Source organism: Halichoerus grypus, chromosome 13, assembly GCF_964656455.1.
Source record: "Halichoerus grypus chromosome 13, mHalGry1.hap1.1, whole genome shotgun sequence".
In the NCBI taxonomy this organism is placed as follows: Eukaryota; Metazoa; Chordata; class Mammalia; order Carnivora; family Phocidae; genus Halichoerus; species Halichoerus grypus.
The window spans coordinates 78475865-78503365 of NC_135724.1; the positions used below are offsets into that span (position 1 = coordinate 78475865).

The 27501-nt window shown below is 50.0% G+C and overlaps 1 protein-coding gene across 2 annotated transcripts; it reads right to left on the bottom strand.

The window, feature by feature from the left end:
- Positions 1 to 5: 5 nt before the first annotated feature.
- On the bottom strand, positions 6 to 27301 carry KCTD10 (potassium channel tetramerization domain containing 10). Of its 2 annotated transcripts, none has more exons than XM_036085985.2 (7): positions 27211 to 27301; positions 20736 to 20949; positions 11717 to 11886; positions 8637 to 8723; positions 8270 to 8322; positions 7060 to 7255; positions 6 to 2768 (listed from the first exon to the last, which is right to left on the bottom strand). In XM_036085985.2, exons 1-7 carry the CDS (start codon positions 27211 to 27213, stop codon positions 2544 to 2546), a joined length of 948 nt encoding a protein of 315 aa, XP_035941878.1. In that variant the 5' UTR covers positions 27214 to 27301; the 3' UTR covers positions 6 to 2543. The 2 variants fall into 2 exon arrangements, with proteins under 2 accessions (XP_035941878.1, XP_035941877.1); XM_036085984.2 differs by having other exon boundaries at positions 8637 to 8726.
- Positions 27302 to 27501: the final 200 nt, after the last annotated feature.

Sequence of the window (27501 nt, forward strand, 5' to 3'; positions counted from 1 at the left end):
AAACATTTAAACAGAGGCATTATGTAACTTTTATTTTACACGTCCACAAATGCGCGTACAACAGACAGTGACGACTACTAACGTTTATAGCATTTTTTTCGTAGCACGAAAAAGCAAGCTTAGTGACACAGTGGGGCACAGACGTGGGTCCCGAGCAGCCGCTGGGAGGCGCAGGCGAGCCCACCTACGCGGAGCACGGGCTCCCTGCACCTCGGCCACGCTGCTCATGCGCTACCTACCGTGGGGGGGAGGGGGCAGCAGAAGCGGCTACTCCAGGATTGTCTCGGGCTCAGGCCCCCAGTCACCACAAAGAAGGACTTCTTTGAAAAAGCTGTTCTACTTCAACTGTAAGCTCTTACAATGTAATAAAACTTAACTCTTTACCAAATCTCAGGCCAGTGTTTTACTTAGATGGTTCTTAAGTATAATATGGACCTTTGTTTGCCCTTCATGCTGGCATAAAAATCGGTTTCTTGTGCAATACGTTTGCTAGCAGAGCTTGGACCAGCCACCACCTGCTGTCCGCCCCCGGCCGTGCAGCTAACTAACCGTGCACCGTTCACAACGGGATGTTTCAGGACCCTGTTCAGATCCCAGGAAAGCAAAGACTCAAAACTACAAGTGTAGAGACTGCCAGAAACATTAGCTCATACGGTGTAGAAGCCCAAACGACTCCCGATTGTTCCACAAACTTACTCTCCACAGAAAGATTTAAAAAACAATTCATATGATGGCTTTTCCATTCCTACAGAAAACATCACAACTGACATTCACTTTAACTTTCTAAAAAAGTTCAACCCAAACGTCAGGGTTGGTGTTTAAAACTAAGACGGTATATAAAATATTTACCAAACAGTATTTAAACCCCCCTTTCCTTAGCACTTAATAAAACCCGAATGGCCTAATATAGAAAGTACCCCACAAAACAGTTTAAAAGGCATCGACCCCCCCTACATGATTTTTTAGGTTCAGTCACGATTGTTTTTAAGTTTTATCGTAGGCTTTGCTGCTGGATACAAAATAAAGGCATACAACTGTCCCAAGAAGGGCAGTACATACAAAGCCTAAGCTGTAAAAACCGTTTCAAAATATAAACTTGTTTTTTGGAATACACTGTGTCAAAGGCTGCCCACCTTAATACCTTTGGTATAAAACAGTAACATTTCCCTTGAAGAGCAGACAAATGCCATCCATTACCTTACACGCGTTCACATCTCCTTGTAACTACTCTACCTAGTCTAGTCGCAACCAGCCACATCAGTCACCACTCACTTCTGTCCCTTCCCAGGCGCAGAGGAGACTGGGAGGTAGATAACCGAGAACGTCCGTCCGACACGAGCATCGTGCGGACGGCTGGGCTCCAGCGCGGGCCCCCCTGCGCCCCACAAGCACACATCCCCATCTACAGTCGCACACGTCCCTTAAACACGAACACAAACACTTAGCTGGACCCCAAAGGCGCTGCACATCCTCTAACTTGGCTCGCTGTGGTCACTCCACACTGTGTAAAAACCAGAGGCAAAGACACAAAGGCGGTCTCGGGGTGATGGCTGCGTCTACAACAAGCAAGCTGCCCCAAGACTGCTCGTGTGAATGGGCTTCCTGCCTGGATGCCAGGCTGGGGGACAGAGGCCGGGCCACGTCCACTTTCTAAGCGAAGGGCAGGGCTTCTACTTGAGACAGGAAGCCCAGCTTAACAGGGAAGAAGGCTGAGGAAGAAAGAATGGAGCACGGGGAGTGGCGGTGTGTGAGCTCCACCCATAACCAGGCGTTGGTCAATAAGGGGGGGCAAGTGGAAGGGGCAGGAGGTAGGGAAGGAGCCGGGAAAGGTGCACTCCCTGCCAGGGCCAGCTCTGCCCTTAGCCAGGCATGTGGGGGTCCCAACAGGCCTGCCCCTCCAACAGAGCCGGGCCTCCAGAGCTATGCTCTAACAGTCAGAGGCATGGAGCTCATCGGTCCTATCTTCCGTGCCACAAACTGCAAGCATCTACCCACAAGCCAGAGGGGCGAGATCCTGGGGCCGAACGGACTTCCGGCAAAGCCCCGGAGATGGCCTGGTCTAACGCACAGGAACGCAGCCAGCGTGCGGGGCCGGAGGATTATGAAACAAGCAGCTCAGGGAAACCTCTGGTGGCTGCCAACTGCAGGATCCCTCTTGCAGCGCTCAGACGGAACCCCAAAGGAATGCCGCCCCAAAGCCCGAATAGGTAGTCAGCACCCATCAAAATAAATACTGCAAACAAAATTTCTCACATCTACTTCATACCCATTCATACTTTTCTCCGAGAACCAAGAAAGCCTGGCTCCAAGGATTCTCAGATCCCCATGGGAAGGGGAGACCTTGGACACAGCTTGCTCAAGAACAGGGGTGCATTCACCTGGGGAAAGACAGTCACCTGGTCGAGAAATACCAAAATAATCATCTGGCTTGTTACAAAAAAGTATCTCCAGACTCCAGGGGAAGTGGAAGGTGCCCAGGAGGCTGCAGGCATCGGAGTGAAGAGCAGGGGAGAGGGGAGGAGGAGGGCGGCTCGCCTGCTTGCTCACTGGTGGAGGTGGGCCCGGTCGTCCGGACGCTTGATGTGGATCCGCCGCACGCGCTCGATCCGCTCCCGCTCTCGCTCCTCATCTTCATCCAGGTGATGGGAGCGGCCAGCCGCCCCACCTGTGGCCTCCAGCAGTGCGTTGTCAGGTCCTCGGCCGTCCTGGGCCTCGTACAACAAAATATTGAGGGTCTCCTCATAAATCCGGGCCTCTGGGAACTCCACCTGCAACCCCACAACAAAACACAAGGCAGGTAAGTTAGCATCACACCCGCCCTCCCCCGCCCCGCCCCCGCCACCACCTCTGCTGCCACCTGCTACTTCTGGGAAGGGCCCCTGGCTCGATCAGGCCCCTGGCATTCCTTTTAAGACTGCCATTATTAGTTTTACAGTAGCTTTTATTTACAACAGGCAATACTTACGCATGGTGCTTACACAAGAAACAAAAGGTATACAGTGCCTATAAATGTAGGATCATATATATTCACCTATATATTCACACCTTTATATTCCCCTATATATTCACACACTTTAAAATGCACAAAAGGTGGCCCATCACACACTCCTCTTCTGCACCTTTTGCTTTCCCCTAACTTGGGAGATCCTTCCATAGCAGGGAATTACAACAATGTAACAATGCAATTAACCAATGAGGTTGTTTCCAAAAGGTTTCTACTAACAATAGATCTGTACCCCTGGAGCTGCTCCATAACCTCGAGCAGCCTTTAAAGCAGCCCCATTTTTTTGAACAGGGACCAGCTGAAAAGGACATGACCCCTCCTGCTTGGTAAAGTTCCGTGTCCGCTGCTTGTCCTTTGGGGTTAAGGCACTGGGAACTGGAGGGAGGCTGTCCAAGTGGGCCCCGGGCACTTGACTCACAGAGTGGAGACTTTGCTTTCAAAGGCAGGATTCTGAGGTTCCCAGAAAAATGGAGGCAGCACTCTCTCCTCTGTCTTTCCTACTGAGACCACAGAACCAGGAGAAAGAATGCGCAGCGGCTGAGGACTGAGCAACATGAATCGTGGCAGACGGGGCGGGGGGAAAAGACCAGAGTTTGGAATAACCCCTAACCAGCAGAGAGTTTCCTGCCCCGAGGTAGGTCAGGGCAGCCTGCAACCCCGGAACAAGCATCAGCAGAGAGAGCCCCAGAGGGGCACCAGCGTCTCCCAACACCTAGAGAGTTCCAGGTTTTCCTTTTTTCTTTTCTCCATTCTCTTGCACTCCCACCCCCCAAAAATCTTGTGGCAGCAAAGGCCGGAGCCTGGGGGAGTCAAAACTCTGAAGGGGAACCTTCCTTTCTGATGAGGAGAGCTGTGGTCCCATCAGGGTGGAGCAAATCCCTGCTGTTTTTCTCTCCCTTCTTCACGCCACTTGGCTCCAGGTACAGGTCAAGTCACGGGCAGTGTGCGGCACAGCGGGGACCTGAGGCCCCAGCTTTCTGGCCAGATGACAGAAAAGGGGAGCCCCAGGGAAGCAGGAAGCACCAAAAGATGACAAAGGATGGGTGCCTGGGAAAGTAGCTTCTTGAGGTTGTGCATGAACTCCTGGGCTTGAGCCCAGCTGTCAACCTGTCCCTCAAGAGCACACACACAACTGAGCAATGGCACAGACTGCTGCCCGGGACACAGACCCGCCCCCAGCGCAGCCCAGATCTGAAGGCTTTGAAACCTGGGCGGTCACTGGCACTGCGACCCACAGCTGGTTGGAACTTGTGGCCCAAACCCAACTGGGTCACCTGCCTGCTAAAACAAAAAAAATCAATGTTCTCATCAGGATTTAAACAAGACCTAGAGCCCTGTAACATTCAGAATATCCAGAGTACAATTCGAAAGTTCCTGGCATAATGAAGAACCAGAAAAATCTCAACTCCTGAGGGAAAACGTAATCAAAAGATACCAATGCCAAGTCCAAGATGACACAAGATGTTGGAATTATCTGACAGAGACTTGAAAGCAGCTGTTATAAAAATGTCCCGATAAGGAAGGGCAAACTTTCTTAAAGCAAATGCAAACACAGGAAGTCTCAGCAAGGAGACAGAACATCAAAGAAAGAAATGAAAACCGTATGACTGAAAAATTTAGTAACCAAGAGCAACCCAAAAACAAAAACAAAAACCCAATTCACTGGCAGCGTTCAATAACAGAATGGAGATGACGGAGGAGAGTCCGTGAACTTGGAAGACACAGCAACAGAAGTGATACAATCTGAACAAGAGACCAAAAACAGACCAATAAAGGGCGTGGCTCTGTGCTCTATTCTCACCGAGTCCCCGGTGAGTCAGAATCAAGAACCAAATGGACAACATATGTGTTACATATCTACTTAAGCCTTACTTTCAGCAAGCCATACCTTTTCCAGCTTAACCACAGAAGACAGTTAAATGATTAAAAGAATTAGCAGAGCACCTGGAATGTTGTATCAAGAAAGACAGCGATACAAAAACCCCCAGCAGGAACATCTGCCCCGTTACTTGAAACAACAAAACACAAGTGTCGGCTCCAAAGCACGGCTCCTGACGGTGTTGGCCAGAAGAAGGCACCTGCTCGTGTAAGGGCAGCCATCCCCTGACGTGAACCCCCTGGAAAGCCAGTCACATGCCTTCCCTGGAGCAAGGAAGAAGCCCTTGGGGACAGGATGGCAGAGCAAAGGGGGTCGTGGCTAGGGGCCGTGGCCTGCCAGCCGGGGCCCCACCTCCAGCCAGTTTCAGAAACACAAGCACAGGCCTCCTCTGGAACCTGTGGGCTAACCTACAAATGGCTGGGATCAGACTGTGTGGTCTCTGAATCCTTTGCTCCCTGTTAAACTCTGAAAATGTAAAGTAGTATTTTAAAGCTTTAATCAATATGACGATTATCCTGTTAATATCCAAAGGCAAAGGCAACCCGTGTATACAACAAAACCAAACTGACAAGACAGGGAAGCTAGTTACAGGTGGAATTCACAGCCCTAAAAAAAGCTCACAGGAGAAAAGAGGTGTGCGTCTTGCTAATGTGGTAAAGGGAAGCAGGCGATTCTAGTCCCCCTGCAATCTTTGAAAGAAGAAGGAACCTCAGGGTTTTTCCCTTTTTGGCTCTCTTAAACCAATACCTATCTTTTGGGATATATTCTAAATACCAATGATAAAATGTTTTTAAAGTTTAAAAAAAAAAACGCTAAGAACTCTGGTTTCTACGTTGTGGTCTCATTTTCTCTCATTTGCCTTTTCTTCTGAGACCAGCTCTAGAATCACAGAGAACTGTGTGTTCCTGGAGCCACACTGATGATGGTAGCCTGACTGGATGACCTACAGATTCGGGCGTGAAAATCTGCTCAGCAGACCCACCGCATGTCCCTGGTAATCAGGGTCCCTTTATCAAGGTTCAGAGGGAAGTGACAAAGTGTATCGTAGGATTTTTTTTTTTTAAAGAGGAAGAAAACTGAGTTGCATAGCCCAAGAAGGGCAAACAAGCAGAAGATCTGAAGGGACCAGATATCCGACAGCACCCTGTGGCATGATCTAGCTTCCCAGAATGGAACAGTGACAGAGGTCAAGTCTGTTGGTTTGGAGATGACAGAGAAGTGCATCCAGAGTCCAGATCTGTCAGGAAGTTGTGTGCTCAGAAGGAAGCCAACAAGCCTGGGAGCTAAGGAATGCCCAGCAGGTCCATGAGGGTGGAGGGCCACTCCAGGTCAGTGGGCCAGAGGAGGATAGACAGGTGGCAGTAAGTCGTAGATCATGACTAGAAAGCCAAGGTCAAGCTCTTAAAGGTAGCATGGTCCCTCTGACGACTGAGATGGGCTGGGGCCATGCTGGCGGGAAATGGTGGTACATGGAGGGTGAGGGGCAGCAGAGGGCCATGTCCCGTCACTGACAGGAGACAAGGCTGCTGGTACGATGACAGCGGTCTGAGGATACAGCTGAACTTTTTTCTTTGTAAGGTTTTGTTTTGTTTTTTTAAGATTTTATTTATTTATTTAATAGAGAGAGCAAGCACACAAGCAGTGGGAGCGGCAGGCAGAGGGAGAAGCAGGCTCCCCACCGAGCAGGGAGCCCGATGTAGGGCTCCATCCCAGGACCCTGGGACCACGACCCGAGCCAAAGGCAGACGCCCAACAACTGAACCACCCAGGCGCCCCTAAGGTTTTGTTTTTAAGTAGCCTCTACACCCAACGTGGGGCTCGAACTCAGGACCCAGAGATCAGGAGTTGCACACTCCACCGACGGAGCCAGCTGGGCGCCGCTCTGAATCAGCATTTATGGCAAAGGGACTGAGGTGCAGTAGGACTGTCCCTGTTTGCGAATGGTCAGAAAGGAAATGCCATTCTGCTTCTCCGAGACCTAGATGTGACTCTCCCCGGGGCCCCGAAGATAATGAGTATTTTCACAATGAGCAATCATGCGTCAAGGAAAGCATTTTTAAAGCCTTTCCCTCTTTAGGTTTGTTTTGCTCCAGGGGAAAGGGAAGCGGTACAAGAACGCATTTCAGACCAGCCACCCAGAGCCCAGCCACCCAGAGCCGCCCGTCGGAGCTCTGACCTTGGTCTGTTTCTTCTCCGTGGCATAGACGATGGAGGTGCAGCAGACCTCGGCAATCTTGCGGCCCTGACCGTAAAAGGACCAGCAGCAGATTTCGTCCCCAATGACGTCCTTTATGAACAGGACCCTTCCATTAAAGCGCAGAGACAGCTTATCAAAGAGCTCAATGTTTTTCAACATATTGTCGTCAGAATTGCTGCAAAAGAGCATTTGAGAAGGTGAGTGTCTCCCCGTCCCAGGCTAGGGCGGCCGCTCTGCTGGGCTCTGCCTGGGCCGGGGAGGAATCAGGAATGACTCGGGGCCCGCGGGCACAGGCACCAGGTCTGGAGCGTGGAGGGAGCCCCGTGAGCCCCGGGAGTGGCAGAATGCAACTGCCCAAGGGAGACTTTCCAACTTGGGTCCAATTATGGGTCTTGAGGAACCTCATTAAACCCCTTACAGCTGAGACCACATGGTCCCAAGAGCCAGAAGACATCTAGAAACCTGTATATATTGCTGGTGGGAATGTAAAATAGTGCAGCTCCTTTGGAAAAACAGTTTGGCAGGTCCCCAAATGACTAAACCTAGAGTTACCACTGGACCCAGCAATTCCACTCCTAGGTACCCCCCAAGAAAAAAAAACCTCGGTCCACATATAAAATATGTATACGGATGTTCATAGCAGTATTCACAATGGTCCCAAAGTGGAAACAACCCTGAATGTGCATCCACCGGTGAATGGATCAACAAAATGCAGTAAAGATCCACACAATGGGATACTAGTCAGCTATAAAAGGGCAGATGGATATTGATCCACACGCCACAACAAGGATGAACCTTGCCAACATGATGCTAAGTCAAAGAAGCCAGTCACAAAGGCAAGGTATTACATGGTCCCGTTTCCATGAAGTGTCCAGTGGGCAGACAGCCGTGTTTGCCAAGGGTCGGTGGGGGGGGGGGGGGGGGGGTGCTGGGGGGAATGAAGGGTGACTGCTAATGGCTTTCTTTCTGAGGTGATGGAAGTGTCCACAAAGCAGGCATGTGATGATGGCTGGACAGCTCTGTCCATCTGCTGCAGCCCACTGAATGATATACTTCAAAAGGACAGCCTTTATGGTTACCTATCGTCTGTCTCCCTGGGCATCCTCGAGGTGCGGAGGGCCCCCCTCACTGGCAGATAAGAGCAGGAGCCCCCCAGCTGATGTGGGGCGGCCCCCCCGCAGACACCTACCTGGTGTACGAGTACTTGTTGTTGCTCCTGTTGTACAGCAGCTTCACGGCTGGCTGACGGCGGTCACCAAAGAGAAAGAAGAGAGTCACTTGGGGTGGAGGGACCGTGGCCTGGGGGCTGGGACCTGCCACCAGGTCAAGGAGGCAGCTGAACACAGCTGTCAGCCTGGGGGAAGGGGGTGGGCAGGGGCAGAGAGGGAGACTGCAGGACCCACAGCTGGGGTGGGGGGGCCACACAAGATGAGCTGCAGGCTCCCGTTCTTCATCCCTCCTCAGGCCTTGCTCAGGCACTTCTATAGGTCTCTATTTCAAACCTTATTCATCATTTGGGTAGCTAAAGAAAGGCCATAAGAGTGCCTCCAACATACCTTATTGGAAGTCGCTATAAGTTTCTGCTCTTCCTTGGACGAGGTGATGACAGGAACTTTGCAGAAAGGCTCGTAAGTATCTTTGTTCTGCTGGAACAAAACATACTTTCAGCCTAGGAGGCCTGCCCAGCATCGGATTATTTCAGCTGGCCTGCAGGGCAAAGACAGGGCTCTGGCGAGGGAAGATGGGGCTGCCAGCACTGGGAAGAGAGGAGGATTCTTACCACCAGTGAATTAGGGTGGGGGACGGCCAAGAGTCGAGTTCTCCAGTAAGTCAGCTCTTTGGCCAGGGCGCTCAATAAATCCTAACAACGATGACACACTTCCACAGCCCAGGGAGTCACTTAAAAATAAACTCTAAACATGGCAGATGAAGTAGGATCGCATCGAAGCACCCCACTGGAACAACTGTAGAAAGAACTTAAAAAGTATAAGCCTAGAAGGAGAAAAAGAATGGGAGAAGTGAGGTCTACAGACAAAAGATGTCAAAAACCTGAAGCTTTCGGGGAAGAAGATGAGGGCTAACTGAGTGGAAAGAGAAGGCGGAAACGAGTAAGCAGATGGGAAAGAATCCTGGAGGTTTTCAAACAGTTCTGAAGGCTGGTGGGCAGAGGGCAAGAGCAGAGGCTTGCCAGCCAGTCAGCAGAAGCCTCAGTGAGACACCCGCTCCCCCAATGGATCCCCTTCCCCAGGCAGAAGAAAGGTCTGCTTTCCTAGAGTGGTTTGTAAGATGAGGACAGGGCTGAGCTACTCTTCTGAAAACAGGGGGATTAAGTGAATGGTCCACATACTAAATGGTGAGCCCCAGCTCCCAGCCCCTTCTCCTACTCAAGTAGATCCCAGAAGGCAGCCAGCCAGGCTTATCCCCACCAGGCAAGAGAGTGGAGGATTCCTCCATAGGGATCTGATCTGTCCAGGAAAAGGCTTATTATAGATTCTGACACTGGGGGTTCCCACTAAAGAGCCTTATCATCTACCACTAAAGCCCACTGGACAACAAGCCTCACCCATGCACATACAGCTTTTCAGAACCTTACTCTTGAATTTTAACAGACCAAAGATCATCAGATTATATGTGGAAAGCCTCTCAACCATGAGACTGAAACCAAAATATAGAGGAAAAGGGAAGGAGTCATGACAAGGGCAGCAGAAAGAAAACTTCAAGACAGAGGAGAGCAGATACTGAATCCTAGGAAACAAGAGCAGTGTTCTATATAAAAAAGAACACTCAGAGAACATGAAAAGGCTCTTGGAAATTAGAAATATGATAGCAGAAATGAAAAGTTCAAAAGAAGGGCTGAGAAGATAAAACTGAAGAAAACCTCTGAGAAAGTAGAGAGGAAGATAAAAGCAACAGAAACTGAGAAGAGGTCAGTCCTGAAGGTTCGATCTTAAGACTAAGAGAAACCATAGGAAGGGAACCCAGAGAGCTTGTCTCTAAGACAAAGAAGAAACAGATATTCACTGGTGTGTCTGAACACACCAATAGGAGATGAACTTTCTTACCATTTAGGGATGAATTATGGATATGCACTTACAAAACCAAGCAAACAAAACAATGAGGCAATCACTAACTCTGGAAAACTGAAACGTTGCACAATAAAGAAAATTTTCACTGTATACTCTGTGGCTGTGACTCAACTGTTAACAATACTTAGACATCACAATGTAAACTCTGAATACTGATTTAACCAAAGCTGTGATAAACACTACATTGGGAAAAGAGGAGAAGGAACATGTGTACATGTCTGGTAGTGGTTGGGGGGCGGGGTGTAGCGGTAGTGCATCAGCTAAATATTAATTTTCTATACGCTAGTACATAATGTTGAAAACTGAAATATCAATAAATAGCAGTATAAGAAATATGAAAGCAAATAGAATTGTTGAAAGAATTAACAGAGGAGGGGCGCCTGGACGCCTCAGTAAAGTGTCCAACTCTTGATTTTGATTTTGATTTTATTTTTTTTTAAAGATTTTATTTATTTATTTGACAGAGAGAGAGCAAGCACAAGCAGGGAGAGCAGCAGGCAGAGGGAGAGAGAGAAGCAGGCTCCCCACAGAGCAGGAAACCCGATGTAGGGCTCAAGCCCAGGACCCCAGGATCATGACCTGAGCCGAAGGCAGACGCTTAACGACTGAGCCACCCAGGTGCCCCTTGATTTCGATTCAGATCATGATCTCAGGGTGGTGAGATCGAGCCCCATATCGGGCTCTGCACTCGGCATGGAGTCTGCTTGAGATTCTCCCTCTCCTTCACCCATCCCCCTCAAATAAATAAATAAATAAATAAAATCTTAAAAAAAAAGAATAAACATAGCAAAAAAGTATGATGTATATACATTACTTTAACAAACAAAAATGAAATAAAAATACTAAGGCAAAGGCTATAGCATTCAGTTAGATTTACAATGAGTTCAGACTCTTGGGGTAGAGGTGGTATGTAGAAACAACAGTTCCTCACGGAGCTAGGCAGTAAGGGTACTGCTCCAGTGGAGGGCCAGACAGACACGTGGCCTGAGGGAGGCACAAACAAGAGCCTCAGATATACAGATCCAATTCCTACGAAAACCTAAAGGGACTCTTTATGATTCTCTGCCATGTCGGAACTTTGCTTGAAATAAATGGCCACTGGCTATGTCCAGAAGCATTTTGGTTTTATAGGGATTTTGCTATCACCAAACTTGACCCCAGTGGTCCTGCCCTGGGTCCAGCTGAGGAGTGAGGGGTGTCTGAGTCTGCAGAGATTATATGAGGCTCCCAACAATGACTGGTGGGTGGGGTGAGAATAAGTCCTGAGATGCGTCCAGAAAACTGATTCCCCACACTGAAGGGTTTCAATGTACGTATGAAATGACCCAACACCATGGCAACCGAAAGCCAGAGGGTAGTTAGGTGGCCTCAGCATTACAGGGAAGCCTCTAAGGGGTCACTGACCGAAGGAGAGAGAAGATCCAGGGTTACTTGTGAACTCGCACATCTCAGTGAGGAAGGAACTGCCCCCATTTTGTAGAAGAGGAAAATGAAGAAAGCAGGTTGCCTGGTACCTCCCCACTCATATGGGGAAAAACGGTGATACCTACTTGTAAGGCTGCCTGGCATTCTTCCACCAGGCCCTGGACCAGGTAGTACTTGGCTTCCGCCAGTAGCTCCTCAATCTCCCGGCGGCTCTCGGGCAGGGGGACCGCCCCATCACGGAGGTAGTTGAGTATCGTACCAAAGTGTTTCCCACACCGGTCAATAAGGATCCAGCCTGCAATGGGAGGAGGAGAAGGGGGGCCTAATTACATGGGCACTCATCTCCTGGAAGGTGCTGAGGACAAATGGGGTATCTCTTGGCTCCCTCCACCTCCGGGGGAAGAGCAGGACCACAGAGGGGGCAGCAGCCCCACCTGCCTAGCTATCAGCAAAGGGCTAAGCCCTGCCTGGGAAAGCACTGCAACGCTCTCCAGGCCCTGCTGGCTGGGGACAACCACAACCACAACCACGGACTCATGTGGTCTCAGGCTCTTTTGGATGCCAGGACCTCTGAGGCCTAAAACCATGTTTGTAAAGTGTCCTCAAAAATCCCTTAGCCATCCCGAGAGTGCACTATACCTGGATAAAATGGGTCCAAACGACCACACCCCAACAACAGGGGAAAAGCCAGAGGTAAAAGTATCTACTCTCCCTCTTTCCACGATGCTTTTTTCAGATTTCCACATAATAGAGCCATTTCTAAGGAAGAAGACTGCAACCTCTGGCTCCCAAAGGGGATCCCCGACACTCACCACTACCACCTCGGGATGTTCCTTCCTTCACTTCCCCAAAAAAGCACTTACCGGCTAGTGACAATGACCAGAGAGAAGATGGTGAACCAGACAGACCTTGCCTCAGGCAGTTCAGTCTAGCATGGGGAGATGGAACTTGCTTTCATGAACTATGGGAAAATGTGCCAACTGCTGACCAGAATCAGGCACAGCGAGACACTCTTGGGGGTGGGGGCCAGGAAGGCAAGCCCTTCAGCTTGATGACCTCTCCAATGTGGGGACTGGCCTGCTATACCCCCACTAGGGATCCCCAGGTTTTCACAATTCCTCTTCAGAAATGGAAATATCTTGGGGGGGGGGGGTGTTACTTGCAGGAGGAAACAATGCTGAAGCCTAGGAAGTGGAGGGACCGAAAGGAGAGGTAGGGATGAAGCAAAGACCTGGTTATGTCTTAACAGAGGACAGGAGGCTCTAGAAAGAAGTCAGGTTGTAGAGAAGTCCCCCGCTCTCCCAGGCCAGCAGGGCAACCCCAGCAAGGGGCTTCCCCAGGTCTCCTATCCCCCATTACAAGGTGAGAGGACACCAAGGCACAGGGCAGTTAAGTTTAAACAGGAATCTGTAATTTTATGCCTCACTTTCCTCAACAGTTCCTCAGTTTGGGAGAAGGGGCCCACACTTCCACTCCTAACACCATGTCACCCTGCCCCAAGTCCTCTGCAAACCCCCAAGCCCTGCCTTAGACACAAAAGCCAAGAGCAGCAAAGACACCTCTTCCATATCCAGAGTCACAAGTCCACCCACCGCCCCCTTCCCAAATCCAGGCCTGCCAAGTATGCTTTCAGAGTTAGAGGGCACTACATTTATTTGGTATGTGCAACAATCCCTAGGTGAGTTTGGTAAGAAGGCTGTTTCCATACTCCCATCCTACAAACTCCTCAACCCAGGGCTCCTGGACCTTTGGTTAAAGGTCTGGTCTTGTCCCTCCAGAGGCTTTCGCTTGGTACTTCCCCACTGCTACGGTTTCCTGAATACAGTGGGAAGAGTAATCCCCAGTGTGGCCAACACAGTGCAAACGTGTGGCCTGGAGTCAAATCCTGGTTTCAAGGAAGGAAGAGGCCTTCACAGGCGTGGTAAATCACATCACCCTGACAGTGACTGCTGGACCTCATCCCACTGCTTCTTTCTACACTGAGACAATGAAGTATGGACACAGTATCTGCCAGGCAGCTCAGATGCCTACAGGGGCCTGCAGCAAGCACCACAAATGACTGTATGGGGCCTGCGCCCACAGGCTGACCAGAAAGCACGTGCCCTGCCCCCTGGGGACAGGAGATGCGGAGGCTCTTCTCACTCCAGCCAAGAACAGCTAGGCAGGAATGTGGGCCTAGGGCTGTATGAGCCCCTGATATTCCAAGAGATGCCAGAAATGCAGGCCTCTCTGTGAAACCTCGAGCGAAGAAAACCTATCTGCAGGCCACCTGCAGGCCGGCGTTTTGTGAGCTCTCTGCTACCCTGGATCAAGTGCTTTCCTGCCAAGGAGCGGACAAGGTGTGGAAGAACCATATTATCTTCCCAGCAGTTCTTTCGGAAGGAGGCTAAGTCTCCTGCACTGTCCACAGATGACAACAGAGCCTCAGAGAGGTTTAGGGACATTCCCAAGTCAGGGAGGCAGAACTAGACCACAAAAAGCGAGGAAGAAACTCACAGGAAAGCTCCTTCCACCAGAATTGAGAAGACGAGGAGAGCCTCAGTCTTCAAAGCAATGGCAAACCTATTTAGCTCAACAACTCTGGGAAGAAAATGTCCACGTTCTGCCTTTGATGCGTGGACAACTTAGCTGCTCAGAATGAGCAGGGGCCCCTGAAATCAATGATCCAAGTGACAGTCCAGAGTTTCCATAAACGAATAGGCAGACCGTGACACTGGGCTCCAGCTCAAGAATGTCATCAGGAAATGCTTGTGGTGAAGGAATCATACTTTGGACAAATAAGGGCAAAGGAGCTGGGCGTGCTCGCCATGAGGTTTCAATTAGCATTTTGATTTTAAAATATTTTAGTTGCTTTCGAAGCCGGAATCTACCCCTTTGAAACAGCTCAAATGCCTCGCGTGTAGAAAAGCAAATGGAAGTCAAGCACCGCCTCGCTTGTGGGGAGTCTGGGCAGCTGCCGTGGAGCACACAGGCTATCTCAGAAGGCTGCCCCGGTCAGGGCGGCTGGCGGCCCATCCCGCAAGGCTGTGGGGCAGAACAGGCAGGCACAGAGCGGGAGGCTCTGGAATGGTTTGGGAGATGCAACACAGCCCAGTGGTTAAGAGCAAGGGCCTGTGTTGGAAATCCAGTTCTGCCGCCTACTTGCTGGATGACATGGGCGTTGCACCAAACCTCCCTGTCCACCAGTCTCCGGGCACCCCTCAGGGCTGGTACAAAGGCACGACGAGAGAAGACACGGGCAAACACGCAGCACACTGCGGGTTCTACTGGCAGCACTCAAATGAGGTCTGTGACAATGAGCCCTTCCCATATCTCTTCATCCTCGCTGGAGAACAGAGCATCAGCAGTGTCCAGGGGGGCACATTCCAGCCCTTAGGAGAGTCCCGTGGCTTTCCGGGTACCCTGGAGAAGGCTTCTCTCAGGGACCGGGGACTGGGCGACCAGGCTTGCCCCCTCCCAGCCCCGCCAGCATGCCATGCACTTCTCCTCTCTCCTTTCACTGCCCCCACCTCCAGGGGCGGGGTGGCAGGGGGAGGGGAGGGGGACACAGGGGCAGGAGGCCTTCACTGACCTCTCCTTAGCATCCTAAGGTTTTGTTTTTGTTTTTTTTTTAAAGATTTTATTTATTTATTTGAGAGAGAGAGAATGAGAGAGAGAGCGCGCACATGAGAAGGGGGAGGGTCAGAGGGAGAAGCAGACTCCCTGCCAAGCAGGAAGCCCGATGCGAGACTCGATCCCGGGACTCCAGGATCATGACCTGAGCCGAAGGCAGTCACTTAACCAACTGAGCCACCCAGGCGCCCCAGCATCCTAAAGTTTTTATACTCTATTTCTGTGGTTCCCAAACTTGCCTATTTATAAGTCACCTGAGGTACTTGTTACAAATTCAGATTCCGGGAAGCTGCCTCATTCCCGAATCAGCTCTGGGGCAGGGCTTCTCAGCCTTAGCACTACCGATATTTTGGACTGGATAATTCTTTGTTATGGAGGGACTGTCCTGTGCATTGTGGGGTATTTAGCAGCATCCCTGGCCACTACCCACTAGGTGCCAGGAGCATTCCTACCCCCAAACTGTGACAATCAGTAAGGTCTCTGGACATTGCCCAATGTCCCCAGGAGGTCAAATTCATCCCTGGTTGAGCATCAGTTAGGTAACTGAAGACCTAAATGTAAAAAAAAAAACAAAAAAAAAAAAACATAAAAACTTTGAGGTATCAAAAAACACCATTAAAAAAGCTGTAACAAGTCACGTTGGAAGAAAACATTTACAACATAAAATCACAAAGAAATGGGTCCAGAATACTTTTATAAAGCAATAAGGAAAAAAAAAAAAAAACAGGAAAACATGTAAATAAGATGTAATCAGGCAGCTAAACAATGAAACACAAATGACAAAAAGATGCTCGACATGCTAGAAATTAGGAAATGTTAAATAAAACCAGAGTATCAGATCATAACCATCAGATTAGCAATGATTAAGAGGTCTGTGCCCAGTGTTGGCACAAATTCGGACTGTGGGAGTTAGGTCGGCACAACAGCTAATACCAAGCAAGCCATGGATGCTAGCCCGGATGCCCCTCCCAGGAATCAACTCCAGGACAGGCCTCCCAGTGGTGGGTAAGATTTCAACGCTGCAGCCCCTGGTGGCTGGGTCCACGGCCTTTTCATTTACCAAAACAGAAATACGACTTTCTGTGTGTGCCATGATGTGGCAAAGGTTGGGAAGCTCTGCCCTAGAGATGCTCACACGTGCCACGGAATGTTCAGGAAAGGTAATATTCCAAATGGTGAACACTGGAAGCAATTTAAACAAACCCTCACCAGAATATGGATCCATAAACAATAGTATATTCCCAAAATGGAACACCCGCATGAATGTTTGAACTAGAGCTATATATTATTCGTGGCTCTATCTAACAAGCATAATGCAAAGAAAGCAGAGAGACTTTAGACAATGTAACATCACCTATATAACATCGGAAAACACACCAACAATACATTGTTTAGGGACAGAAACGGTATAGCATAATTACTGACAGATTCACATCAGTGTTTTTCACCACTGGATGCACATTAGAAGCCCCTGCAGAGCTCCTCAAAGTGCTAACACCCAGTGCATCTAGCTGGGGTGTGGGGGGGAGAACCCAGGTATGAGGCTTTAGCTCTCCCAGCTGAGTCACTGTGCTACGGAGGTTGAAATTCACCTAGTGACCCCAAGGTCAGGCAAGTGGTTATCTCTGGAAGGGAGAGACGCAAATAAAGAAGGTAAAGAGAGGTCCCATCAGCCTAGGTAATGTTTTATTCCTTGTCTGAGTGGGGGTGATGTGGAAAACAAAGGCAAAAGAAATGTAGAAAAAACTACATCTCCTTACAACTTGCAGCCCACTGACTAACACTTGGGTCAGGCAGAGTGACCTTCCTCCAGGAACTCAACTGCCTCTATGTTAATACTTTGCTAAGGACAAAAAGCAACCTTAGCTTGGTAGTAGCCTGATCTCCCGGATCCTGGAAATCTTCTTTAACATATAAAAATCCCTTTGTAAAGTTCCTTTATCTCTACCTGCTCCAAATATATGTTGGCAATCATCCTCCAAACATAAGGCCCATTGAAATACATTTGAAAGGTCTCATGACTAAGGGTTTACTAGACAGTATTGTAAATGACTTTATCCTAACCACATCTAGCCCCTCAAGGTCCTGGAAACCTTACTTCCAAATTCCTTCAAGACTTACGCTATCCCTAACCCTCTCCCAACTTTAAAGTACATAACCAGCCACTCCTTGTGACCTCAGTGCAGCTCTTTCTGCTCACGGGTCCTGTCCCCGACCCCGTGCTTTAATAAAAACCATCTTTTTTGCACCAAAGATGCCTCAGGAATTCCTTCTTGACCATTCGCTCCCTGGCCCCAACATTTCACATCAGGGGCACGAGGGAGTTTGTTTTATTAATCACATTTTAAAAGCTCTCGATGTATTCACAGTTTTACAGAAGAGGGCATTCTAATTTAAGCAGGAGGCATGGAGATCTCAGGGAAACCACTGGGTACTATGGTTTTCCCACAGATTACATGGATTTCCCCACTGGTTTTCAAGGGAATGTGTGCTGATAATAAGATTAATGATTTCCTTCTTTAATCTGGTTCACATACTCCCTCATTCCAGAAACATTAGCAAGAGACCAGAAACCACTGGGAAGGGGGCGTGTGGAGGTAGACCACTGTACTACGGAACAGGGTTATGAAATAGGCAACTATAGGTGAGTACGGAGGCAGAACTCTTGTTGGGAAAGGTGCCACATCCCTCCGTGCTGACAAGGAATCAGGTAAAAATGCCAGTACTGGAAGAACCACACCTTTCTGGGGAGGAGTCTGGGAAAGGCCTTCTTAAGAAAAGCCATCCTTTGGGGGTAAGGTAGAACTGCAGAGCATTCACCCCCAAGGCCAAGGCGGGCCACTTCTCTCCCAGGCGCTAAGACCTGCTTCTCCAGCCCCTCACAGCGCTCCTCCCTCCACCTGGACATACCCCACCCAGGCAGGCCCCACAGACTGAGTCTCCCATTTAATCCCGTAACAACCCTGAAAAGCATTACCATCCACAACCTGGAAAAGTGGAAACAAGCTCAGAGAAAGTCACCTGCCCCCTGTCCCATTACCAGTAAATGACAAATGAGTCTAAATCAGCCCAGTGCCACATACACAGCAGCGGCTCCATCAACATGAGCTGTGACTGTTACCCTGGGCCACAGCCAGGGCCCAAGCCCACTGACTGCAAACTTCCCTGTTTAGGAACTGCACACACACGCACACAGTACAAATCGCCAACAGAGAAGGGCATGGAGCGCTAGGGAGAGTGTACCACCCACCCTGGGCCCCAGGTCCTCTCCCCAGAAGCAACCGGTTTCTCGGGCATCCTTCAGGGGTTTCTAGCAGCTCAGTACATCACTGTTCTGTGCCCTCGGAGCCCCCGTTCCTCGGCCAGCAGGACACACTGCTGCATCCGCTCGCCTCCCAGAGCTGCACTTGCGGTTTTGGCCTGTTTATGGCAAACCTCACTGTAGGCGACAGGATTCCTGCCTGAAGCCCAGGGTGCAGCTGAGAGATGCGAGACATTTGAGATGCGGGACATTTAGGTTAATTTGTAGACCAAAGGGTGTATCTGGGCCAACACTCAGGCCACTGGTCAGGCTGTGAGGTGTACTCACCAGGGGCCAACAGGATCGCGATCGCGCTGCCTGGCACAGGGTAGGCTGGAAGACCAGACACAAAGCTGGCGGCTGACCCATAAGGCTGTGGAGCTCAGGCAACCTGGCCTGGGGGCTGGGCCCTTGGTGAACTGAACCAAGGCCAGCAGAGTAAGAGCCAGCAAGCCCTGAGCTCAGTGGCTCTTCCTTTTTTTTTTTTTTTTTTTTTTTTTTAAAGCCCCATAGCTTTTGAAAAGGATTTCTCACTTATTGCAAGGTAGCAACAGCACCACCCCGGAAGGGTTAAGATGAGAAGGAAAAACACCAAGATGTCACCTGGTGAGCTTTCCACGACAGGCGGAGGGCTGGAGCTCGAGCTTTAGTGGAGCCCTGTGAAAATGGCCGGGACTGGAGTGCCAAAGACAGCCCTGTGTCCCTGGAGGCGCTGGGGTGTCCAGGAAGCACTGGGGACAGGCCAACCTCTGGCAACTGTTCACAAGCCCGAACAGGAGCCCTGGTAGCATCCCCGTGTCTCTCCCACTGGGGGGATGAACCAGCCTGAGGACCGGCTCTTCCTCAGCATGGCATGAGGCCAGCAAGGCGAGGGCTTTCAAGGAGGTGAGGCTCCAACCTCACTTCCAAAGCGATTCCGCCACTTTTCCTGAGCCCCACCAGAGACTGGGTAGGGTGGAAGAAAAGCTACAACAATCCTGGGTTCTCAGATAAGGTCTGTTTCCTTCTGCAGCTGGGGCGCTATTGTCTCAGTCTCTACAAATACTCCCCCGGCGATGCTGGGTGTGGCCCCGCGGAGGGGATCCTCCCACTCATAAAAAGCTCTGTGCTTTCCCGGTGAGACACAGAAGGAAGCTCTGGGGCTCAAACCTCATTTACCTGATGCTTGGCCAGAAACCTGAGTTTCCCAGGAAGCCCAGGGAAGCAGAACCTCAAGCCCCACAGCCCGGCCTTCTCCAGGACACTGAGGGAAACACCCTAACTAGCACACAGCTCGAGCTTCGGGTCCCCAATCCCCCCTACTTGTATCAAAACTCGCCCACCTTCCCCAGGAACCAAAGTCCCAGGGAAGGCAGGGGCATTAGCACAGGCACCAACCTCAGAAACAGGTAAGGCCGGGTCCAGCCAAGCTGTGGTCTGGCCAGGTCTTCAGCAATCTCAGGCCAAAGAGTGAAAGATGGTGCCATTCTTAAACCTCATGTGACCTGCCCCGTAAACCCAGCCAGGCAAGAATGCCCCCCTTGCCAAGTGCTCTTGGATTGTTCCAGTTGGGTAGTAAGAGCACTTTAAAGAATTCTTTGCCTTTCACGAACATGACTTTCCATGAAGAAAAAGGAAAGAAAAACACGCCCTGAATATACGTGTATTGGATACTACGCACCAACAGCCCCAAGAGGTGGGTACCACTGTACCCATTTCACCTGGTTAGGATCACCAGCTACTACACAGGAAGCTGTGACTCAAGTCCAGGTCTGTGAGTCTCTGTCAGGCCCCCATCCCGGGAGGACAAAGGTCCAGAGAAAACATTCATGCCTCTCTCTCACTCGAGTTTCACTCTGAAGTCACAGAATCATCGCTGAGACCTGGCAGGGGACCAACCAGGGCAGCCAATCCAGCCCCCACTTCACAGGGCTGAGGCCTGGACTTTATCCAAGTCACACGGCAAGTGGACAACTGCGTCAAGACTACGAGCCCCCGCCCAGGTGACTCCATGTCCTCCTCACGTCTCGGCTCATCTGTCACTTCCTCAGGGAAGCACTCCTTTACGACACCCCCCAGACTAGATCTGGTCTCCCAGGGACGCGCTCTCGAGCCTCCCCACACCCTGAGGTAACACCGAGCACAACTGGAAACGTGTCCCTGTGTGGACAACTGCCCATGTGCCGTTGGCCTCCTGAACTAGGGTGAAGCCCCCAGCCACGAGCACGGCCCCAGAACCCGAGGGGGCTTACCTTCACTGTCAGTGAGCACTTCCATGCGCCCGCTGAACATGGCTTTCAGCATGGTGTCCTGCTTGGTCAGCGTCTGCATGGTGGTGTAGTAGAGGGCCCCGCCCACATTCAGCTTCACGTACTTGGAGCTGGGGCTCGTGCCCTTGAAGGAAGTGGTGCGGGTAGCAGCCGCTGGCACCGCTGAGCTCACCACACTTTCTCCTGACATCTCTTCCTGCCAGGGAACACGTGGAGAAGACACAGGGTCACCAGAGTCACGGCACCAGGCCTGCTTTACCTCGGTCAGCCTCTGGGCTGAATCTGGCCTCCAGAGGTGTTTTGCTTGGCCCAAGTCTATACTGCATTTAAATCTCCCAAGGCTGACAACTCAGAAGAGTTCACCAAAATAACCCTGGATTTCTGGCTTCTCTTAAAATCAAAGGCCAACTGGGCCACCAGGGCTCCCACAACTGGTGGGAGCTGGGGTACTGGCTGCCCGAACCCCACCCAGATAGCCTCATATACTGACCTCACCTGCTGACCCTATGGGCACAAGTTTACCAGTGACTCTCGTGTCCTGAGGACTTCCTTTCTGCCTGGTCCCCACATAAACCAACACCCTGGATGCATCCTAAAGCAGCTCAAAGCACTGCCCGGGTCTCTCTCTGTTTTATTGTCACTCACCACTCAACAGCTGAACTGCAGATGAAATAAGTTTTTTTGTTTTCTTGTTTTTTTTTTAAAGATTTGATTTATTTGACAGAGACACAGCGAGAGAGGGAACACAAGCAGGGGGAGTGGGAGAGGGAGAAGCAGGCTCCCCACGGAGCAGGGAGCCCAATGCGCGGCTCGATCCCAGGACCCTGGGACCGTGACCTGAGCCGAAGGCAGATGCTTAACGACTGAGCCACCTAGGCGCACCAGATGAAATAAGCTTTTATGAATTGAGTAGGATCCTAACTACCACTCCTAATCCTTCCTATGGGGGGGGGGGCGTGTTTCTCAGGACTACGCGACAGACATTAAAAACCCCTGGAAGCAAGTTAGTGTAAAACTAAAGACTTCCTGTACTAGCGCCACCCCAAACAGCAAGATCTGGTGACAGTCTCCTTAATGGCACGGCCAGCTCATGTCCGTCTCAGAGAAATGGATATACCGTCTGATTTAAGCAGGCCTACAAAAGGAAACTTGCACCTGGCAGACATGTACTCAACGAGAACATTTCTTTGACATGTTTCTTTGACACATTTCTTCTTTGGAGAAGATGTCCAAGACCAGGCTGAATCTTTATGACTATGGGGCACAGCACAGAGGAAGCGGCCCCCGACAGCCAGACCTGGCCCCACACTCATCTCTGGGCCTTGATGTTTCCACCAAACATGAACGATTCATATAGCACGTCACCATCTGCCAAGGCCACTCAGTGGCTGATGGGTCAAGACACAAACAAGACTACTCCATAATTATGTCTGAACACAGACAAAAACAAGACCATTGCCCAAAACAGAAAAAGTGACCGAACATCACCATATCCTGACCAATGTGACTCACTGCTGCTTCTTTACCAGTTAGAGCTTTAGCCCCATTCCATTCTTCCCCACCTTCAACACAGGAATTACTGAGACCCCATCCAAGAATTAACCCTCCTTCCTGACAGCATTCAATAAATACAGAGCAAAGCTTCACTTCCCTGAATCCTTCCCCAAAACCACCCAAGGCAAGCCCTAATCCTCTTTCTGAGATGTTCCGTGGTTCTCCCTCACTGCCACAAGGAAATAAACCCCACTTTGACAACAGGCATGCTCGGGGCAGGGCGGGGCGGGGGGGGGGGGTTGACAGCACAAAGCTTTAAAAAACGATACCCTGATCCTGAAAAAGGATTGTTTTTTTAAATTTTTTATGCCTTTCTATCTTTTCCAGATCTCCCACAATTAACGTGTATTACATTCATAATGGGAAAAACACAACTGTTATTTTTCAATGGGAGAAGGGGCTAATGATGAGTGGCAACCTGCTGTCCAGTGACCCGGAATAGCAGAGGCAAGGGCCAACCCTCTCGACCTCCATCCACCCAAAAGAGCGGCCTGGAAATCAACCACTGGGGGGCTCCTGTTGGGGCCTGCAGAACGGCACAGGAAGAATGGACTCCTGGAAAGAAAAGTGTTTTCTCAAGAAAGTGTTCTTGCTTCATCAAGTGAATATATCCCAAGAAGGTATTCAAAAGCTCAAGCTTAACTCACCTGGGGTCTCTATGGCCTAACGCCACAAATAAAAGAGGCAGAGAGAAAGCAGTGACCCCTCCCTTCCAGCTTTCCTTTGAAATCAGTCCCCAGAAACCCTACACTAAAGGTTATCACCAACACTTCGCCCCAGAAATACTCTGTCCATGGGATGATAGCTTGGGAGAAGAAAGAATTTCTCAAAACTTTGAAGACCTAGGGCACAGGAGGAGGGTGAAGGCCTACAGGTGTGGAGTTTTGGGGTTTTTCAGTTGGGGAAAACTGCTCCAAAATGGAAATTTTTAAAGCACCCTTTCAGATCTAAATTTACACAAAAATACGTGCTTTGGGAAATGGTCTAGCGTTTTGTAAGGCACCTACGAAACAAAAAATCATAAAGTATACTTCAGTGTACTTTTACTTTCCAATACCTTTTTAAAGATAATTGGCCTCCAGTAAAGTATATTTTAAGTGTGCAGTTTGAGGAGTTTTGGCCAGCATATGGATCTGTGCAGCCACCACTCTGATCAAAATCGAGAACATTTTCATGGTTCCAGAAAGCCCCTCCACGGCGCCCCCCCAAAAGAAGATACCAGTTTTCATCTCCACCACCACATACAACATTTAAAATCCAAACAATGCTGGAACACAGCTGTTATTTCCAGCTAGTAGATTCGGATAGCATGTCCCACAGAAGTTCAGTCACTTCCCAAAGTGCACTGATACTGGAGGTGGGTCAGTGACAGAGCAAGGACAGGGGCAAGTCCTGTGTGGCTTTGAGCCCATGATTTTATCAACATTCATGCTTGAAATACATAGAGCTGGAACATATACGTTGAGAAAGGAGTGCCCCACCCCCCCTTCTTTATCAAGTACTAAAAAAGCTTTGAAAAAAAGATGGGAGGCAGTGTGTGGCTAAGTGCTTGGGTTTGGAAGTCAGACCTGAATTTAAGCGCCCAGCCCTGCCATTGATTGACCAGTTGTGGGAGCCTGGGCGAGTCATCTGAGTCTTGTCCCGTCTATGAAACAGGGACAACAGCAGTGTCTCCCTCCCAGGACTGCTGTGAGGGATGCCACAGAGCACTCAGCTCGGCCGCCGGCTCAGAGCACACACCCCAACACAAAAGACTCACACTATGATTATTTGAGAATGCTCTCAAAGACTCAAATTATCTTCTCTCTGAAGACCATTTCCATCTCTACTGACATCCACCCGAATCACTAAGAGATAAAGGCAGAAACCATCCGGATGCATCTAGCTTGCGACTCCGGAATAGACAAAGAAAGCTCTGAACCTTTCCGGAGCCCACCCTTCCAAAGGTCAGTCACCTCAATACTGGGAATGGCCCTTGGATAAAAGGTTCTGACTGTTCATGTCCCTGAGCCCGCATGACACTGAGCTAAGGACACAAAGCAGCAGACAATAAGCCTCTCCCAGCATATCTCTCTACAGAAGACTCCCCAGCCATTGCTCCTGGGATCCTGCTTTTTCACTTGTTTCAAAGATTTGATTTCATCATTAATGAGGTTGGGGAGGTAGGGCAAGAGACAGCAAAACTGGTTACAAGAAACAAAGACGGAACTGATACTTGAGGTATTGGTTACCAATTCTATTCAATGAGAAAAGTTTAATCCAGTTAGATCTCTCCGGAGTATCCTGTTGCAGATTCTAAACAGTGGCTCTCCACTTAAAAAAAAAAATTACTGACATGAGGGTCCTATCCGTGTAAATTCTGATGTTAACTGGTCTGGGGGTATGGTCTGGGCAACAGAAGTTTTTTAAAACTCCCCTAGGTGATTCCAATGTGCAGCCGAGATTGCAACCCACTGCTCTAAACAGTTCTGTACACCTACTAACTTCATCATCTTGGAGAAGCTCCCCAACCTCTTGTTCTATTGGCCCAGTGAATTCCTGATCACACATAAAAATAAACCAAAGCATCATAAACAAAAGCAGCCCCCATCTCACAGCTTCAGAGCCACAGACAGGAAGCAACTGTATACATACTTAAAAAATAAAAATCAGCCCAAGGAGGAAAAGTGTTGACTTGAAAAGAGGCTTGGGCAAGTACAATAGGAGAAAAAGGCACCAAATCCCTCACTGTTGGATGTTTTCTATACAGCTCTCTGTGGAACTGTCTCTCTCTTGTGTGTTGGGGGGAGATGTGCATGTGGAAGGTTCGATCAAAAGTCTGAGCAACCGGGCGCCTGGGTGGCTCAGTCGTTAAGCATCTGCCTTCAGCTCAGGTCATGATCCCAGGGTCCTGGGATCGAGTCCCACATCGGGCTCCCTGCTCGGCGGGAAGCCCGCTTCTCCCTCTCCCACTCCCCCTGCTTGTGTTCCTGCTCTCGCTATCTCTCTGTCAAATTAAAAAAAAAAAGTCTGAGCAACCTAGACTAGTCTCAGTTCCACCACTTCCTGTGTGAGGTTCAGACAAGCGTTTTAACTGAGTCTCAGTTTCCTACCTTGTAAAGTGAAGGCAAAGCCATAATCTTCATAACAAGCTTCAGGGAATGAATGTTAAAGTACTTGGCACCTGGCCCTTAGGGTCCCTCAAACTTAAAGACCAGAGGTCCCAGCCCAGGCTCTACTACAATCACCTGGGTGCACTTAAAAGCAGACGCCTGGGCTTCACCTCAGGTCAATTAATCAGAATGGGGGGGGAGGGTAGCTCAGCAGTATTTAAAAAGCTCTTCAGATGATCTAAGGTGCAGCCCCAGCTAAGAGCCACAGAGCTAAGGTGTTTCTTTAACCAGCTTGATCTAAGAGTCACTACCTTTTGGCTAATTATAAAACTTGCCCAAACTAAGGGCATTTCTACAACTCAGGAAAGTCTGCTGCTCCATTTCAACCAAACTGCATTACATCATCCACATAACTGTAGTATTATTTTGCATCCAAAACTTACTTATAGGGCAGCTACTGCTATTTCCAAGTGTTCTGCTAAATTACTTTCTCTCCCTCTGGGTAACTTGCAAACTACTGGCCTCTTTCTCCCAGGGGTCCAGTGAAAAAGATGTCATCATCAATCCCACTTTTTAGGGGAGAAAACTGAAAAATCAGAACTATAAGGGTCCTCTGACTCAGGCCCCTTTCATTACAAAACCCAAATCAAGAAATCATTAATCTCCCACAGGGCGTGTTAAAACAGATTGAGGAGCCCGACCCCCAGACTAATTCAGTAGTCAGTGGTAGGGCTTGAAAATTTGGCCATTTCTAACAAGTTCCCAGGTGATGCTGCTGCTACTGCTGGTCTGGGGACCAGTTTGAGAACCACACTGGTTTAATGCCTCCTTCCCCTCAGGTGCTCCTGATTTTGCATAAAATGGAGCAAAGTCAGATACAGGTTGGCTAAATTTTCTTCAGCAGGGTCCTTGAAACTCATCTTCTCTAAAGACTGCATTTTCCAGGAAAGACACAAGGCAAAGAAGTAGTAAAAGAGCAAGGCTGAACTTTGGTCATTCCCACCCAGGGCCAAAGAGCCATTTAAGGTATAGACCCTTAAAGGATCACAAGCAAACAGAACCATTCCCACAGCTGTGTGACAGCATGTGACCCATTCCCAGCTCCTTAGGTGTGGCCCTTCGGGCTCCAACGGAAGTGACTAGATAGGTACCAAAGCGCCAGTTAAGGGCGCTGGACTCCGTGGGGTGAAGGTACCCTGACCTCAGGCCCCCGGCATCCCTCTAGGCACCGATGCACATCTGCCCTCCAGCTGCCTCTCTTTCTCCCCCCGCCCCCTCCACTCGCTCTTGTGTTTAGAAGCACCTGGAAGTCCCTTCTCCACTTCCCCGAAACCCAGAGACTGCAGTCACAACTTCCAAAAAACCCCAAACGCTCCGCCCCAAGGAATCCCACGTCGCTCTTTCATAACCTAACCGTTTTCTTTCGCAACACCCTCCCACCTTCACTTTCCACCCCAATGTCCATCTTCGACGACCCCTCTTTGTTCTCTTCACAATCACCAATCCCATTTCCAAAGAGCACTCAAGACTCAGAGACACCACCCCAACTCACCCACACACAAATCTACTCCCCCAAGCCCAAATGCTCTTTCCCGATCCCGAACAGCCAAGGACCCCCCGTTCCAATTATCCACCGAAGCCCTTCCCCCACCCCCGGCCTCGCCCCCCTCCAATCCCCCAACCGCCTCTCCCCTTTTCGCGACAGTCCCTCATCGCAACACCCCCCCTCAGCCCCTTCTCTCTCTACTCTGCCTCTGCCGGGCTCTCCCAGCCGCCCAGAGCCCCCAGTCGGTGGGCAACGCCCTCCCTACCATGAAAAGTCGGAGGACGCCTGAGTCTCCAAACCCGGACTGAGAGAGGCAGGAAACACCCAGCTCGCGCGAGCCGGGGGCAGAGGCGGGGCCGGGGGGGAACTTCCGCTGCCGCAGCCCGCTTCCGCCCCTCAGAGGGTGCCGTCTTAAAGGGTCCGTCGTAAGTCTACACATTGGCTGCATTCCCTCTAGGCTCCCCGGCTGGAGTGGGTTGCATCTTCTCTTGGCTGGATCGGGCACTAACCCGCTCTTGAATGGCCCCCTTTTTTTTCACCTTCCAAAGAGGAGGGA